The sequence below is a fragment of the Anomaloglossus baeobatrachus genome, chromosome 3 (genome assembly GCF_048569485.1).
Source record: "Anomaloglossus baeobatrachus isolate aAnoBae1 chromosome 3, aAnoBae1.hap1, whole genome shotgun sequence".
Lineage (NCBI taxonomy): Eukaryota > Metazoa > Chordata > Amphibia > Anura > Aromobatidae > Anomaloglossus > Anomaloglossus baeobatrachus.
In genome coordinates this window covers 335871367-335890095 of record NC_134355.1, presented here as the reverse complement: position 1 = coordinate 335890095, position 18729 = coordinate 335871367, and the positions used below count along the sequence as shown (strand labels likewise).

Sequence of the window (18729 nt, the reverse complement as noted above, 5' to 3'; positions counted from 1 at the left end):
CTGAAAAAGCAGTCATTCACAGATCGGAGGCAGGCGGAGGGGTCGGGGAATCACAGACAGGGAGGAAAAGACACAATATGAAGTCCAGCTCATGTGCACTTCAACCTAATTAACATAACACATCAATTGCTTATTGATTAAACGTTTGCTGAAGACATCTACTTTGTCATAATTCTTTAAAGGGAACCGGTCACCAGATTTGGGCCCTATAAGCTGCGGCCACCACCAGTGGGCTCTTATATACAACATTCTAACAAGCTGTATACAGTCATGGCCAAAAGTTTTGAGAATGCTACAAATATTCATTTTTACAAAGTCTACTGCTTAAGTTTTTCTAATGGCAATTTGCATATACTCCAGAATGTCATAAAGAGTGATCAGCTTAACAGCAATTATTTGCAAAGTCAATATTGGCTAAGAAAATGAACTTTAACCCCCAAAACACATTTCAACATCATTGTATTCCTGCCTTAAAAGGAGCAGCTAACATTGTTTTAGTGATTGTTCCATTAACACAGGTGTGGGTGTTGATGAGGACAGGGCTGGCGATCAATAAGTCATGATTAAGTAAGAATTACACCACTGGACACTTTAAAAGGAGGCTGGTGCTTGGTATCATTGTTTCTCTTCAGTTAACCATGGTTATCTCTAAAGAAACACAAGCAGCCATCATTGCTCTGCACACAAATAGCCTAACAGGGAAGAGTATCGCAGCTACAAAGATTGCACCTCAGTCAACAATCTATCGCATCATCAAGAACATCAAGGAGAGAGCTTCCATGGTTGCCAAAAAGGCTCCAGGGTGCCCAAGAAGGACCAGCAAACGCCAGGACCGTATCTTAAAACTGTTTCAGCTGCGGGATCGGACTACCAGCAGTGCCGAGCTAGCTCAGCAATGGCAGCAGGCTGGTGTGAGTGCTTCTGCACGCACTGTGAGGCGGCGACTGCTTGAGCAAGGCTTGGTTTCAAGGAGGGCAGCAAAGAAGCCACTTCTCTCCAGAAAAAACATCAGGGACCGACTGATATTCTGCAAAAGGTACAGGGAGTGGACTGCTGAGGACTGGGGTAAAGTCATTTTCTCAGATGAATCTACTTTTCGATTGTTTGGGACATGTGGAAAACAGCTTATTAGGAGAAGAGGTGAGCGCTACCACCAGTCTTGTCTCATGCCAACTGTTAAGCATCCTGAAACGATTCATGTGTGGGGTTGCTTCTCAGCCAAGGGAATCGGCTTACTCACAGTCTTGCCTAAAAACACAGCCATGAATAAAGAATGGTACCAGAATGTCCTAAAAGATCAACTTCTCCCAACTGTCCAAGAGCAGTTTGGCGCCCAACAATGCCTTTTCCAGCATGATGGAGCACCTTGCCATAAAGCAAAGGTGATCACTAAATGGCTCATGGAACAAAACAGATTTTGGGTCCATGGCCTGGAAACTCCCCAGATCTTAATCCCATTGAGAACTTGTGGGCAATCATCAAGAGACGGGTGGACAAACAAAAACCAACAAATTCTGGCAAAATGCAAGCATTGCTTATGCAAGAATGGACAGCTATCAGTCAGGATTTGATCCAGAAGTTGATTGAGAGCATGCCAGGGAGAATTGCAGAGGTCCTGAAGAAGAAGGGTCAACACTGCAAATATTGACTTGCTGCATTAACTCATTCTAATTGTCAATATAACATTTTGGTACTCATAATATGATTGCAATTATATTTCTGTATGTGATGTAAACATCAGACAAACACAATTAAAAACCAGAGGGCAACAGATCATGTGAAAATATAATTTTGGTGTCATTCTCAAAACTTTTGGCCATGACTGTATAAGAGCTCAGGCCACTGGGTATAACATAAACACTTTATAATACTCACCTAGGGGGGTCGCCGTGGTGCAAACTGGTCAGATGGGTGGCGCTGTTCTCCAGGACCGCAGCCTCCTCTTTCAGCCATCTTAGTCCTTGTCCTTCAGAAGCCTGGGTGCCTGACATGTCCTACATCATGCACACAGGCCGGTATTGAGGTCCTGCACAGGCGCACTACAATACCTTGATCTGCCCTGCTCAGGGCAGATCAAAAAAGTGCGCCTGCACGGGACTTCAATGCCAGTGAGGGTGTATGATGTAGGACGCGTCATGTGCGCCGGCTTCAAAAGAAGGATGGCCAAAAGAGGAGGCTCCGGTCATGGAGAACGGCGCCACCCATCTGAACAATTTGCATCGCACCGACCCCATAGGTGAGTATTATAAAGTGTTTTTTATGTTCTACACAGTGGCCTGGGCTCTTATATACTGCATTCTAACATGCTGTATATAAGAGCCCACTGGTGGTGGCCGCAGCTTATAGGCCCCAAATCTGGTGACCGGTTTCCTTTAAAGGTTTAATCAGTATTGCAGCACCATTACGGTAATGTCTTGACAAGTCTTTAAGGCTCCCTCCACCAGCAAGGTTCAGCCAACAGTCCAATATGTATAGGGGCTCTGATAATTGTTGGTTGGACAAGGTCAGGCTACAGCATGGCCAGACTGCCAATTCATATGTTATCTAAGCAATAATCAGTTGTCTGGCAGCAGCTCTATCAAGAAGAACACAGGAGCGTGTATGGGAAAGTCATCAAGATAGCGAACATCGGAACTATTTGGCCAGCAGCAATCTAAAGTGTATGAGGGGCTCTAGACTTTATCAACCTGTCTCTTTAAACACAACCTTGCCAATTAAATGACTGTCTATGCAAATTATTTGAAGCTCAGCGTCAAAAATAAAAAGCCTAAATTGCTATAAACATGTATATCAGACATGTAGGAGCTAATGACCCTATTTGCTCCATCGGTTCTTTTATGACATTTCCTTTCTACAAACTTACTGTAATTTAGAATATAAGATTTTAGAAAGGCAAAGAAGATTCCTTTTAAAATGACAATAGTTCTAAATCTTAAAATAAAAGACTTTATATAAAGTTAAAAGTTGTAAAAAAAAATTCTAAAGAACAAAATACAGAAAAATCTAAAGATCCAATAAAAAACAAAAAACAGTGTACTATTTCTTACTTTATGGCCCACGCTACATTTATCACCCAAATAAAATAAGAGCCACAAACCCTTGAGGCATCTGGCAAGAGCAGCACATATAGAAGGCTTGAATGACAGCACTGAGCCTGTTTGCGGTCATTGAGATAACATCCTGACCATCTGCGACAGCTTCCTGATTCCCAGCATTTGCACAGTTTTCAAAGTCTGCAGCGCTTGGTGATACTGAAAGATGTTCTGTGCGGCCATTCTCTCCAAAGCTTGATTGATGATCCACAGAAATATCTTGTTGATCCAATGGCTTTTGCTTGAGTAAAATGCAAGTGATGTTGGTAGAGTCTCTCTTGTTTTTCGTCAGCTCAGTGGCAATGAGCACAAGCCATTCATCTAGTGAATGCCAGAGCAGCTCTAAAGGCTGAAATAAAGGCAGCAATCAAATAAGAGACTTTCAATATTGCTCACTGAAATCTTATTAAGGAAGGAATAAAGTCATGACATCAAATATGCAAGGTAAATATTAGAAACAGTAACACCTTGACTAACAAGTGCCCCAACTAAAGAATTTTCAAGATACGACCTGAAGCTCTGTATCATTTTTGCTCCATGATGCAAGCAGAAATGTGAGGTACAAGCAGCTTATACTCACCCTCCCTCTGATCCTCGCACCACAGTGTCCTCCTCTCATGCACTCAGCTGATCAATGCGTGAGCGCTGCACTCTCACACGCTGATCAGCTGACTGCTCTCACACGCTGATCAGCTGACTGCTCTCACACGCTGATCAGCTGAGTGCATGAGAGGTGAACGCCACACTGCGATGGATACAATGGATTGTGAGTATAATATGTGTACGGTATGATGGAGGCCATGTACCAGGATGGGGGTTCATACACTGTATACCAGAAAAAGGGCTCAGGTACCATAATGAGGGGCCATGTGCTGGGATAGTATTAAATCAAATACACCAAGATGGGGGCCATGTACCAGGTTGGGGCATCATATATACAGTATCAAGGTCTGAAATAGATTAATAGCATTTAAATTAGTTTAAATGGTGACATTTAATTTGACATAACAGCAAATTGAGTTAAGAGCTTGGTCACAGAACAAATTAAACTTATAAAAGTCAAGGTATTACTGTAACACAGAGATTGTAATTCATCTGCTCCCAAAGTCTAAAATTTCCTGAAAGGTGAGGGCCACTATTAGGTACCACATTAAGCATCCTTGTCCATGTTTCCGGTATGTCACATCCGTTTTTTTTTTTCACACGTATAGCACACGTATCCATTATAAACTTTGGTGAGCTTCGCGTTAATCTACGGGGAGCTTCGCATTAACCTACGAGGAGCTTTGCGTTTTCATGTGAAAAACACGTACAACACATGGATGGCATCCATGTAATGTACTATTTTAACATTGAAAAAGTATAGAAGAGGCTTTGCAATATCGATTTCTTTAGCCATAACAGAAAACAGGGATGGCACACAGATTGAAAACACAAATGACACCGGTACCGGTTTTTCACATATATTGGTTATATGCACATGTGATATATGCACATGTGATGGGGCCTTACAGAGATAGTAGAAACAATATTAAACTTCTCTGCCAAGGCTGATGCAGTGAAGGGAGATGGGAAGAAGGCTGGCTTGGCATATGATAAGATGAGCCCAACAGCCAACCCCTGCAGACACGTCACCGATAGGAGAGCCTTTCCTGTACTCTGCGTATGTTAACAAAGAGCCTGCAGTACAGACACCGCAGCTGCACAGGTGGAATTAGTAGGTTTTTCATATTCTAGCTCTATAAATAAGAAGTTATTATCAAGAGGGACAAGCTCTAACAGAGGCTCAGAAAAAGGAGTCAATCACCTAAAGATCTTCTCCAAGTTTTGCAATACCCATTGGGAGAAGTGGGGCTTTGTCAGAGAAGTATTTGGCTTCCATCTCATAAGGGGAAGGATTGTCTCGTAGGCAGACATCATATAGCGGATGCCTCCGTTTACTTTGTCCAGAACTAGAATTCTCGGGAGAATGGAAGAGAATGTAACTGTGGGTGTCCTTTTTTTTCTGTAATTAAAACATAAGTGCACTCCATTGCCAATTTAGTAAATTGGCTACATATCCAGAGAAGTGCAACTCAGATTCAAAATGGATGGAGCGTAGCTGCGTTACCTACATATCTCACCTCAGAGCGGAGCAGTGCTACATAATTTTTTACAAATAACTGTTCATTAAGAGGGTCGAGCCAAGTTTGGAAGTTACTCCCTGTTCACAGGATAGGTGATACCTTCCCAATTGCTGTGGGTTCGACTGCTGGAACCCATAGTGATCCCAAGAACTGGGACTCTGTTGAGACCCAAGTGAACGAAGAGGTGGTCAATCATCTGCTCCATTCATCCTTTATTAGGCCACTAGAAATGGCAGCATTTGGCAGGACTTTTTACATTCCCAATAAGAATGAATGGATGGATCAGTGATGTGCATGATAGATCACCACGCCATACACACTTATTCTGAAGGATCAGTTGGAGTCCCAGTGGTCGGACCACCAACAATTAGAAAGTTAATATCCTGTGGATAAGAGACAACTTTCAAACTTGATACAACCCCTATAATCTACTGAAATATAAATACTGAAAATCTACAACATATTGTACATGACATCAAAAATCAACTAATCAAAATAGTAACATGGGAAAACAGAAAAAATGTGCAGACCCACTTGGGATTTAACAAAATCTTTAGGTATATGGTTTGGACAACGCTAACACAGCCTAATAATGAGTTCCACGCCAACCGACGCTCCCAGACCTATTCATCTGGAGCTCAATGGCAATTCCACATTTTGCTTGTGGACTATTTACAGCAAAAGCTACTTTATTTATGGCTGCAGACAAGCTCTTGCACAAAAATAAAATGACGGCTTCATAATCCCACCAAATATATAGCTGATATGATGTTTATCTGTAACAAAAAAATATAGAAAAGTAATTCAAAGCTTTTATTTCTCCTCAATTTTTGTGGGGTTTTTTTGTGTTTTTGCTTTTCCCAAGAGCTATAACTTTACCCACTGATATAGATATGTTAGGGCTTGTCTTTCGGTGGATGAGTTTAGTATTGAATGATATTTTGCTATATAGTGCACTGAAAAAAAAAATGGTAAAAAAGAAAAAAAAAAAAAAATGAAAAGATTCTGCCATTATTTGTTTTTTTTTTGCTTTTTACGACGTTCTTTGTGGAAAAAAAATTAACCTAATTTGATTCTCAACATTGATAAAATTATGGAGATAGCAAACTGCTTTTTTTTTATTAATAGATTAGTAGTAAAAAATTAAATTATGTTGCCATTTCCCAAGAACTAGTTCAATTTTTCCCTTAATTGAGCTCATGGAGGGTTTGTTTTCTGCATGTAGTTTATGTTGGTATTAATTTGCAATATGTATGCCGTTTTGACTGCAGTTTAAGAGTTAAATGTGTATTTCTACTTATTATTATTTTTTATTTTCTTTTTTTATTGATGGTGTTTACCTTATGGGTAAATAAAAACGGATTTTTGTGTACTCACTGTAAAATCGTTTTCTCTTAGCCATCATTGGGGGACACAGGACCATGGGTGTTATGCTGCCTATCCATAGGAGGACACTAAGTAGATGCAAAAGCATAGCTCCTCCTCTGCAGTATACACCCCCTGGCCGGGCCAGGCAAGCTCAGTTTTAGTACACAAGCAGTAGGAAAAAAAAAAAAAAATAGTAGAAACTTATCTCAACGGAGGAACATGAGAAAAGAAGAGTCATAACCAAATAAGGTACTGAGAGAACCAAGGCCCAACAGGGCAACAGGGTGGGTGCTGTGTCCCCCAATGATGGCTAAGAGAAAATGATTTTACGGTGAGTACACAAAAATCCGTTTTTCTCTGACGCCTCATTGGGGGACACAGGACCATGGGACGTCCTAAAGCAGTCCACGGGTGGGAAACATAAAAGAAGACAACACAACCCAAGGACTAGGAACCAGTCCCAGACAGCCTGGAGCGCCTACTGAGAGAGGTGCTCTGCTGCCGTTTGCAGAATTTTCCTACCCAGATTTGCCTCAGTTGAAACCTGGGTATGGACTCTGTAATGCTTTGAAAACGTATGTAGGCTAGACCAGGTCGCAGCCTTACACACCTGTTCCACTGAAGCCTGATGCCGAATGGCCCACGAAGCGCCAACTGCTCACGTGGAATGAGCCCGCAGCCCACTACGAATGGGCTTGAGTTGCAAGCGGTAGACTTCCTGGATCGCAGAGCGAATCCAGCGAGCCAGAGTTGCCTTTGAAGCTGCCTGTCCCTTCTTAGGCCCCTCAGGAATGACGAACAAAGAGTCCGTTTTCCTAAAAGGGGGCTGTCCTGGATATGTAATATCTGAGAGCTCTGACGAGGTCTAACGAATGCAGAGACCTTTCCACCCTATGACCCGGGTGTGGACAAAAGGAAGGCAGAACAATGTCCTCGTTCAAATGAAACGGGGTAGGAACCTTTGGAAGGAAATCCGGAAGGGGGCGCAGAACCACCTTGTCCTGGTGAAAGATCAGAAAAGGCTCGCGGCAAGAGAGTGCTGCTAGCTCCAAAACCCGTCTGATGGACGTAATTGCCACCAGGAATGTTACCTTCCAGGACAGAAGAGCAAGGGAGGATTCCTTGAGGGGTTCAAAGGGAGACCTCTGGAGACCGTCCAGAAGGAGGTTGAGGTCCCATTGTTCCAGCGGCCGTTTGTACGGGGGAACTAGATGGGAAACGCCCTGAAGGAAGGTCTTGACTTGCGGTTTTTGAGCCAGGCGGCATTGGTAGAAGATTGAAAGCGCTGAGACCTGCCCTTTAAAGGGAACTGAGAGCCAACCCCGCTTGTAAGCCAGACTGTAGAAAGTCGAAAATTCTGGGGATGGCCAGAGGCATAGGCTGGACGTTAGTTTCCCTGCACCATGAAAGGAAGATTTTCCCCGTACGGTGGTAAATGCGGGATGAAGCAGGCTTTCGGGCGCTGATGATGGTGGAAATAACCGCGGGGGAGAATCCCGCTCTTGTTAATACCCAGGTCTGTAGGCTAGACCAGGGTATTAACCAGTCAATGGCCATGCCGTCAGCTTCAGGGCTCTGGAGTTCTGATGGGAAATGGGACCTTGGGTCTGGGATGTCTGGAAGGCGCCACGGTGCGTCTGTGAGCATTTGTACTAATTCGGCGTACCAGGCGCGCCTGGGCCAGTCCGGTGCTATCAGTATCACCGGGACTCCCTCTGCCTTGATCTTCCCGATTACCCGCAGCAGCAGGGGTAGAGGTAGAAATATGTAAGGCAGGCGGAATTGGTGCCAGGAGCAGACTAAAGCATCCGCGCCGATGGACTGCAGGTTGCGTGACCTGGCTATGAACGCGGGTACCTTTGCATTCAACCTTGAGGCCATTAGGTCCACGTCTGGTGTGCCCCAGCGAGTGCAGATGTGTAGAAACACATCTGGGTGGAGAGACCATTCTCCGGCGGCCAGGCCTTGGCGACTTAGAAAGTCTGCTGCCCAGTTCTCTACCCCCGGTATGTGTACCGCTGATATCACTGATCCCGACGATTCGGCCCAGCTGAGGATCTTGTGGGCCTCGAGATAAGCCGCTTTGCTGCGGGTGCCCCCCTGCCGATTGATATAGGCTACAGCTGTTGCATTGTCCGATTGGACTCGAATCTGACGACCCGCTAGAAGAGGGCAGAATGCTCTGAGCGCGAGGAAGATCGCGCGGCGTTCCAGGATGTTTATGGGTAGGAAAGACTCCTTGGACGTCTAACGTCCTTGAGCAGTGTGGTGCCGGTACACTGCTCCCCAGCCTAGGAGGCTGGCGTCCGTGGTCAGGACCAGCCAGTTCACTGGGAGAAAAGATCTCCCCTTCGATAGGGATGAGGACCGAAGCCACCAGCTGAGTGCGTACCTGACTGAAGGCATCAGGTGAAGATGTCTGTCCAGGGAGAAGGGGCTCTTGTCACAGGCCGCTAGAAGGGCTAGCTGCAGTGGGCGGAGGTGCAGTTGAGCAAAGGGTACTGCTTCCATAGCTGCCACCATCCTCCCAAGCACTTTCATGCTGAATCGAATGGAGCGAGATGGAGGACGTAGAAGGCAGCGTACCGCTCGTTGAAGAGCGATCGCCTTGTCCTGAGGGAGAAGGATCAAGCCCAGACGGGTGTCCAGGGATGATTTGTCCAGATTAACTAGCCACCCTAAGCGGGATAGGGTGTCCACAGTGATCTGTACGCTGGTTGACCAGTCGCGGAAGGAGGGGGCCTTGATGAGGAGGTCGTCCAAGTAAGGGAGAACGACTACTCCCCTGGCGTGAAGGACGCTCATGGTGGCCGCCATGACTTTGGTGAAGACCCTTGGTGCGGTGGCAAGGCCGAAGGGTAGAGTTACGAATTGAAAGTGGGAGTCCTGAATTGCGAAGCGGAGGAACTTTTGGTGATCTGGGGCGATGGGTATGTGCAGGTACGCGTCCTTGATGTCTATGGAGGCGAGGAATTCCCCTTCGACCATGGATGCAATAATGGACCTTAGGGACTCCATTCTGAATCTCCGTACATGCACGTGTTTGTTTAGTGACTTCCCCCCTCCTCCAGCAAGCTAGAGAAAAGTTAACACTGTGTGTGCAGGATCCTTGGGGCTCTCCTCCTTGCACTCAGCAAGGGACTTTCTCATAATAAATACTGTAAATGTCCTGGGAGCCGTCCCTGCAGCATCTTTTCTCCCTTTGTCTGGGAAACCAGTCGGGGGATTTCACCTTAAAACACTGCTTCAGTCCAGGCAGTGAAAATAGCAGAGTCAGCTTGCTATGTCCGGTCACACCGGGGCCACATTCAACTCAAAGCCTGCAAAGAGGGGCTGAGGAATTGGGCTATAGGGGCACAGGCCTCTACCCTGGGCTTTGGAAAATCGGTGTCTGTGGAATCCGTCGTCCAGCCCAGGATCCAGCGTCGCAGGAGGGGGTACGTGGAGGCAACACTCCACGTTCCCGCCCGTTGATGGTAGTGGGAGATCGGTCCCAAAAGGAAACCGTCGCCCTCAAAAAATAAACCTTGAAAGGAAGTGCCTCCTACAGACACTAAGCTAAAACGGAGCTTGCCTGGCCCGGCCAGGGGGTGTATACTGCAGAGGAGGAGCTATGCTTTTGCATCTACTTAGTGTCCTCCTATGGATAGGCAGCATAACACCATGGTCCTGTGTCCCCCAATGAGGCGTCAGAGAAATTTATAATTTGATATATCATACATCTTTGAAAGCGGCAATACCAAATATGCCTTGTTTTTATTTCTTAGTTTTTAGATGGCGATTGAAATATTCCATTTGACTTTATTTTTTAGTCCCCCCAGTGGACCTGAGAACCCCTATTCATTTGGTCTTTTCTACTACATAGCACAATGCGTCATTATTGCAGTAAATAGTAAAAATTATAGTCTAATGTGTACTTCATAGGCGTACAAAGATGACAGTGACAGGAGTCTTCAGGAGGTCTCCGGCTGCCATGGCAAGCCATTGGCGCCCTATGATCACATGACAAGGGAAGGTTAGGCTGAAGTGGGCCTGAAGGACCCATCAGGTGTGCACCATTTAAATGCCAGGGACAGAGATTGGCATCAGCAGTTCTTGGCAAGCTTGAGAGGCCTCTGATAGCCAGTCTAACTTGGCACACTCCGCAAGGAGAAACATTAGCCTGTAGGCCATGTGCCCACGGGACGCTCGTACCTGCGGATATATTCACAGGTACGGCCGCATGTTTCCCGCAGCTGCCCGCCGGCATCCGCAGCTATTTTTAGCTGCGAGTTTCCAGCGGATTAGCTGCGGGAAACATGCGGAGTTTCACGCGATTTACCTGCAGACGTCCCGGCCTCTATCTCCATAGCGGAGGGCCGGGATCTCCGCAAGTAAATCCGCATGAATAATTGACATGCAGTTAGGTGCGGCTGATGGATCTCCACAGGAGATTCCGCAGCCGCACTTTCCGCAGCGTGGACACAGACACTCCCCATGTCCCATAGGGTAACATGGGGAGTGCCTGTACATACTAGAACCTGCGGATTTATCTGGAAAATCCAGAAAAATCCGCCAGTTTTCCGCGGCAAACTCCGCAGCAAAAAGCTCCCGTGGGCACATGGCCTTACACACCATCAGCAACTTTTCAGCCGGCCAAGTTAGACCTCCTTTTTTCCATTAGTGTGAGGCCAAACACCTTGAAACACATATCTGCAGATAGAGCTTCTGGTTTGGCTTCCTATCCTGTGTTAGTAGGCAATATTAGGATTGCTATACCCAATAGGAGGAAGTAGAGTCCCAGTCGTCTTCCTTTCTATAGAGGCTATTTGCATATTTAAATTCCCAGAGCAGCATTGCATGGCCTATTAGTCTTCTTACACTGACTTGACACTCTCCACAAGAAGAAGAGTTTCCACTTAGACCCCCTGTCAGAGGCCTCTCACCTAGCCAAGTCAGACCTCCTGCTTTACACTGATGAGAGGAAAGCACCCCTAAACACATGTCTGCAAATTGACTTTCTGGGTTGGCTATATTAGCAAAGTCTGGTGTGAAGGCTCATTAAAGGGTTGCAATATTTACTTTTAGGATTGGAACAGCCAATATGCTCTAAAGTTCCAGACCTCTTCCTCTCTGAAAAGCTATTTGCATTACCATCTTATTATCTACCATCTTAAGATATTCCCATCTCTAAAGGCAATTTCTCACTAAGCGACATCGCTAGCGACATCGTTGCTGAGTAACGTTTTTTGTGACGCAACAGCGACTTGCTAGCGATGTCGCTGTGTGTGACATCCAGTAATGACCTGGCCCCAGCTGTGAGGTCGCCGGTCGTTGCTGAATGTCCTGGACCATTTTTTGGTTGTTGCTCTCCCACTGTGAAGCACACATCGCTGTCTGTGACAGCGAGAGAGCAACGATCTGAATGTGCAAGGGAGCAGGGAGCCGGCTTCTGCGGACGCTGGTAACCAAGGTAAATATCGGGTAAGCAAGCAAAGCGCTCTGCTTGGGTACCAGATATTTACCTTGGTTACCAGCGTCCGCAGCTTTTAGAAGCCGGCTGCCTGCTCCCTGCACATGTAGCCAAGGTACACATCGGGTAACTATAAGCAAAGCGCTTTGCTTAGTAACCTGATGTGTACCATGGTTAGAAGCACAGCGTCGTTACACGGGTCGCTGGTGGCAGATGTCTGATCGCTGTGGAGATCTGCCTGTTTGACAGCTCACCAGCGACCATGTACCATGACCTGCCAGGTCAGATCGCTGGTGGGATCGCTGGAGCGTCGCTTAGTGTGACAGTAGCTTAAGATCCTATCCCAATATTCAGTAGCTATAATAATAATAATAATAATAATAAATAATAAAATTAGCAAATACCTTCTATTAGAAATGTAGTATAGTTCTTCTGATTAGCTATGTAACTTACCTTATGTGCAGGGCATTACAATAGCTTAGTTATAAATGGTTATGACCACAAGCAACTAACAGTCTCTATACGAGTGGTTGTAACCATGGATAACTAAGCTATTGAAATGCACTGCTCAAGTGACAGCTAATCAGGAGAACTATACAATTCTTTTGGAGGGTATTTGCTAATATTATTATTATACCTACTAAAAATTTCGGATAGGATCTTTGAGATGGGAATAGCCCTTTAAGGCTGACTAATTTGGGAAAGCTTTTTATTAATTGATCTGATCATTATGGGATTTAACATTTAGTAAAATTATAATTATTCTAGGTTATTTGGGATAATAATGTCATCTTGTTTGGTACAGACAAACATAATACCAGATAAACCTATAATACCGCTATAACACATAGAAGTAATATAGGGGATAGCATTATTATTACTTTTACCGGTAACAATGCTACAAAATAGAATATTGGAATTATATAATCTGATATCAAGTTAAACCAAGTAGACTGCAAATCTAAAGAGAAGCTTTGTCTTGGTGGAAAAATTCGCCTTTCTAAGAGATTGATTTCTAGCATATCCCAGGAAGGGGGCTCCAAAACAAAGCTTCACTTTTAACATGAAGACGGAAAATGACAAAAAGAAGTTTTTTTAGAAAGTAAAAAAGAAAAGTATAAATACATTCTGATTGACGGACAGATAAAAGGGAAGTCATTGGACTAAACTGAAAATGAGCATGCATGAGGTTGACCAAACTTACGTCCTGTTCAGTAGGGGTGTGATAAATGAGTGCATGCTTTGTCACATTCAGCTCTTTTACGTCTATCTTCCTAAAAACGTCATATACTTTTCTGACCTTGAACACCTGGTTTCTTGGCGTTTTGTTTCCATTGTAGCCCATGTCATTTCCATTACTGGGGGAAGAAGGTCCAAGGCGAAAAACATGACAGAATATCCGCACAATCCGCAGCAGACTCTTCATTTGAGCTTCGTAACTACTGGAGAGACTTTTGATGCAGAGTTTTATGTGAATTTGGAGTATCTTTCGAATGACACATGATTACAGCAAAGATCAACTGATTGAGTGCAGAAAGGTACACATGGCATCTGACATCCAATACTATTTATATGCACATGTAGCTCTTTCAAAAACAAGTCCAGCAATACCTTTACATGGCCAGTCCATTCCTCCATTGCTGAGAAATCAGCGTTTGAATGGATATGCAAATGAGGCTGTAGATCTGAAGCCTGTCACTCCAGCTCTATTTCCTGCCTAGTGCTGCCTGATATGCTTGACTCCTTTTCCTGAAGTCACAAAGCACAGAGGTCGTCAGTCAAACAAGAAGAGGCGTACTGGGCACTAAATTGAGCCGGAGTGACAGAGGTTCCAGATCTACAGCCTCATTTACATATCAACTCAAACACTGATTTGTTCGTAAAGGATTAAAGCATTGGCCATGTAAAGATATTGTTGAACTTGTCCTTGAAAGAGCAACATCTAATATATAAAGCTGTGTGTGTGTGTGTGTGTGTGTGTGTGTGTGTGTGTGTGTGTGTGTGTGTGTGTGTGTGTGTGTGTGTGTGTCCGGGATTGACATCTGCACCGTCGCAGCTACAGCCACAAAATTTTGCACATTCACAAGTCTGGACCCCGAGAGCGTCATAGGCTATGTTGTGATGCGAAATTTTAACCCCGTGCGTTCCAATTTACCAATCAATTTTGCCCCCATCTACATAATGGGGGAAAAGTGAAACAAAAGTGTTGGAGGCAATTTTACAGCTGCCAGATGTGAACAAGGGGGACTTAAAGAATGAGAGCGATGGCGCCAAAGAGTATATACCGTACAGTTGGTAACGTGGGTCCCCGACATGGGATACTCACCGGACTCGGGGATATGAACACACACACAAAATGCGCCACACACTACCACGTTATTGATATAGGCAACAAAGGACATTCTCAGTATAACAAAGCTTGTGTGAGGTAATCTAATATATAAAGCTCAGAGAGTGTGTGTGTGTGTGTGTGTGTGTGTGTGTGTGTGTGTGTGTGTGTGTGTGTGTGTGTGTGTGTGTGTGTGTATATATATATATATATATATGTGTGTATGTCCGCTAAAGGAATTTGCACCGTCACATTTACAATCACGAAATTTTGCACAGACACTCCATGTGACTCAGGGAACGTCATAGACTATGTTTGGGCGGGAAAATTTAACCCCGTGCTTTCCAGTTATGCTACAAAAATCCTACAGCTATTAAACTGAAAGGAGCTGGGAGCTATAGGCAACTGTCAGTGGTTGCTATAGGAACAAAATAAACTGTTAGGATAGACGGATAGAGACAGAAAAAGACGGGCAAAGAGCCAGCCGGGCAAAGAGACAAAGATTGAGACAGATAGACTGATGCAAATACAGAGAGATAGAAACAGACAGACAAGGAAAGAGACAGACAGCGAGACAGACAGACAGCGACACACAGACAGAGACTGGAAGAGAGACAGTTACTATCCCGGGTACTATAGCAAGTATCTAATATATAAAGCTGAGTGAGTGAGTGAGTGAGTGTGTGTGTCCGCTAAAGGAATCTGCACCGCCGCATTTACAATCACAAAATTTTGCACAGACACTCCATGTGACTTAGGGAATGTCATAGACTATGTTTGGGTGGGAAAATGTAACCCCGCGCTTTACAGTTACTCTCCAAAAGTCCTGCCTCCATTAAACTGAATGGAGCTGCAAGCTATAGGCTATTAATAGCAACTGTCAGTGGTTGCTATAGGAACAAAATAAACTGTTAGTATAAGAAGCTTATGTGTGAGGTAATATGTCAGTGGGGAGACCGATAGAGAGAGACAGCCGGGCAAAGAGACAGACACAGAGATAGAGAGAGACAGACAGATACAGAGATGGAGACAACAAGGAAAGAGAGAGACAGAGAGACAGAGAGACAGAGTTAGTATCCTGGGCAACGCCCGGGTACTACAGCTAGTATAATATATAAAGCTGTATGTATGTATGTATGTATGTATGTATGTATGTATGTATGTATGCATGCATGCATGTATGTATGTATGTATGTATGTATGTATGCTAAAGGAAACCACACCGTCGCATTTACAATCACGAAATTTTGCACAGCCACCCCATTTGACTTGGGGGAACGTCGTGGACTACATTTTGAGAGGAAATTTTAACCCCGTGCTTTACAGTTATTCACAAAAAAACCTACAAAAAACCTGCTTACATTAAAGTCAATGGAGCTGGGAGTACAGGTCATCAATAGAAGCTGTGATTGGTTGCTATAGTCAACGAAAGACATTCTTAGTATAAGAAGCTTATGTGTGAGGTAATATGAAAAAGTGTATGGCGATTATGAATAATAATGCAGATCCATTATATGAGCTATTCATGAGACAGAAGAGCACCTTCAGGAACCGGCTAATCCTTCTGAGATGTAAGTAGGAAAAATATAGGAAATCATTTGTGCCAACTGCTATGGGAATGTACAACAATAACAGTGTTAAATCATCAAGGTGAATGTTTCCTTCTTTGTTTCTTCTACTTTTCAGTTACCCACTGTGTATGACCTAATCTAATGTATAATGTTCTTCTGTCAACTCTACAGTCTTGTCAATTAAGTAACTCATGTTATCATTTAAGTTGTGTTGCTGTGATACACTTTATTGATCCCGTGGGAAATTATGGTATTGTATTGCATTGTATCGTATATCGGTAGAGAAAGACACAAACACACACAAAGACACACAGAGACAGACACACACACACAGAGACAGACACACACACACACAGAGAGACAGACACACACAGAGAGACAGACACACACAGAGAGACAGACACACACAGAGAGACAGACACACACAGAGAGACAGACACACACAGAGAGACAGACACACACAGAGAGACAGACACACACAGAGAGACAGACACACACAGAGAGACAGACACACACAGAGAGACAGACACACAGAGAGACAGACACAGAAACAGTGACATACACAGACAGACAGACAGAGAGACACACACAAGGAGATACACACAAAAAGACAGAGTGACAGAGACACACAGAGACAGTGACACACAGACACGCACACAGACTAAAGGCCCCGTCACACACAGAGATAAATCTTTGGCAGATCTGTGTTTGCAGTGAAATCATGGACATATTGTTCCATTTGTACACAGTCACAAACCTGGCACTGATTGTCCACAATTTCACTGCAACCACAGATCTGCCACAGATTTATCTCTGTGTGTGACAGGGCCTTAAGGTTAAGACAAAAGCTAAGAGAGAGAGAGAAGCAGGCAGACAGAGAGAGAGACAGACAGAGAGAGAGTGGGAGATAGGGAGAGTGAGAGAGACACTTAGTTACTATCCCGGGCAGCTAGACAGCTAGTGCCCATATAAAAATAGTTTATAGTGTGAAATCCTGCTGATTAATTCCCTTTAACAGCCATAAGAAACTAACATGCCATCCAAATATGAAGCATTTAATGAAACACTTTATTGTGACCATTGATGGTGTCAGCAATAGTTAACAGGTGTAATTATTGGACTACCCTCTACAAAACTATTTTACAGGTACTCATTTGCCTAATTTATGTACTGCATTCTAAGGTTTTCCGTATATGTGTATTTGGGAATGGAGTGTTTTATTATGAGCACTATTTGGATTGGTATAACACAGCCTTTATTATGAGCATTATTTGGATAACACAGCCTTTTGGCTTTTTAAGTGTTTTTAATCTTTGTTTTTACTCATTTTTTGTTACCGTATATACTGGTGTATAAGACGACTTTTTACCCCCTTAAAATAATGGCTACAGTGGGGGGTCGTCTTATACGCCGGATATACGGGGGGGGGGGGGGTGTGTGTATATGTACACTGCAGCGTCCAGGGGAGGTGGGGGCAGCAGCTCTGGAGCACAGGGGAACGCTGCGGGCTGCAGCCTTTGATCTCCTGCACCCGCTCATATAATATGCACAGCCGCTGTCCATCTCCAATGGTGCTGAAATCGCACGCAGTGAGGGGCTGGGGCAGCGGTGCATATTATATGAGCCTGCGTCCCAGTGTGATCGCACATGCCCACCCCTGTGTTAGATTTGGCCCCCAGGCTGCTGCTCATTCTAAAATAAAAAAAGCTTTACTTACCCCTGCAGCGTTTCTCCCCGTGTCCCTGCTTCCACTGTGATCAGGCAGGCAGAGAGCTCAGCCTGCTGTGCCGATCACATGACCGCACTGAGAACCAGGAAGTGGAAGAACAGAAGCACGGAGCCAGACAGGAGGGAGCTCAGCGCTGGAGGAGATAAGGAAAGAGGGTTTTATTTTACTTTGGGCAGCAGCCTAGGGGCCATATCTGACACAGGGGGACTTGTGCGATCTATATAGGGGCCATGGGCAGCACTATGGGGGTGATATCTAACACAGGGGGACTTGTGCGATCTATAGGGACCATGGGCAGCACTATGGGGGAGATATATAACACAGGGGGACTTGTGCGATCTATATAGGAGCCATGGGCAGCACTATGGGGGCGATATCTAACACAGGGGGACTTGTGCGATCTATAGGGGCCGTGGGCAGCACTATGGGGGCGATATCTAACACAGGGGGACTTGTGCGATCTATAGGGGCCATGGGCAGCAGCATGGGGGCGTTATCTAACACGGGAACGTGTGCAATCCATAGGGGACCATAGGCAGCACAGGGGGACGTGTGCCATCACAAGGGGGCTATATTCAATATAAGGGGGCCATATCCAGATTAAGGGGGCTAATTTTAGGATGGGGGGCTATGAGGGACATATACCCTATATGATTTGTTAGAGGGACACTGGCATTATAAGATGGACCCCATTTAACATTAAAAAAAAAATTCTCTTTTCCTTCACCAAATTTGGGGGTGCGTCTTATAATCAGGTGCGTCTTATAAAGCGAAAAATACGGTATATATCATACAGCAGGGGTCGGGAACCTATGGCTCGCGAGCCAGATATGGCTCTTTTGATGGCCGTATCTGGCTCGCAGACAGGGCTCCTACCTGTCTATGGGCAAATGCCGGGCCCTGGAGAGCCGGGGGGGCCCACTCGGCCTCGTCAGTTCTCCTGTCCCTTGGCCGAGGCCCACTCGCCTTTATAGTTCTGCTGCCCCCGGCCGAGTTCCGGGGACCGCAGTCCTCGGCAGCAATCTGCGGCGCCGTCACTTTAAGGCGCGCAGACATCCTGTT

General features: G+C 45.0%; 1 protein-coding gene across 4 annotated transcripts in view; it reads right to left on the bottom strand.

The window, feature by feature from the left end:
- The window catches only part of HACE1 (HECT domain and ankyrin repeat containing E3 ubiquitin protein ligase 1), a 141031-nt gene that overhangs the window by 67415 nt on the left and 54887 nt on the right, over window positions 1-18729 (bottom strand). For 2 of the 4 annotated variants that reach the window (XM_075340089.1, XM_075340092.1), the window contains exons 11-12: window positions 13243-13489; window positions 3098-3441 (exon numbers count right to left, since the gene is read on the bottom strand). In XM_075340089.1, the coding sequence (XP_075196204.1) occupies window positions 3098-3441; window positions 13243-13489 (591 nt within the window). The remainder of the gene's footprint in view (window positions 1-3097; window positions 3442-13242; window positions 13490-18729) is intronic. The other 2 variants (XM_075340091.1, XM_075340090.1) reach the window with 2 other exon arrangements.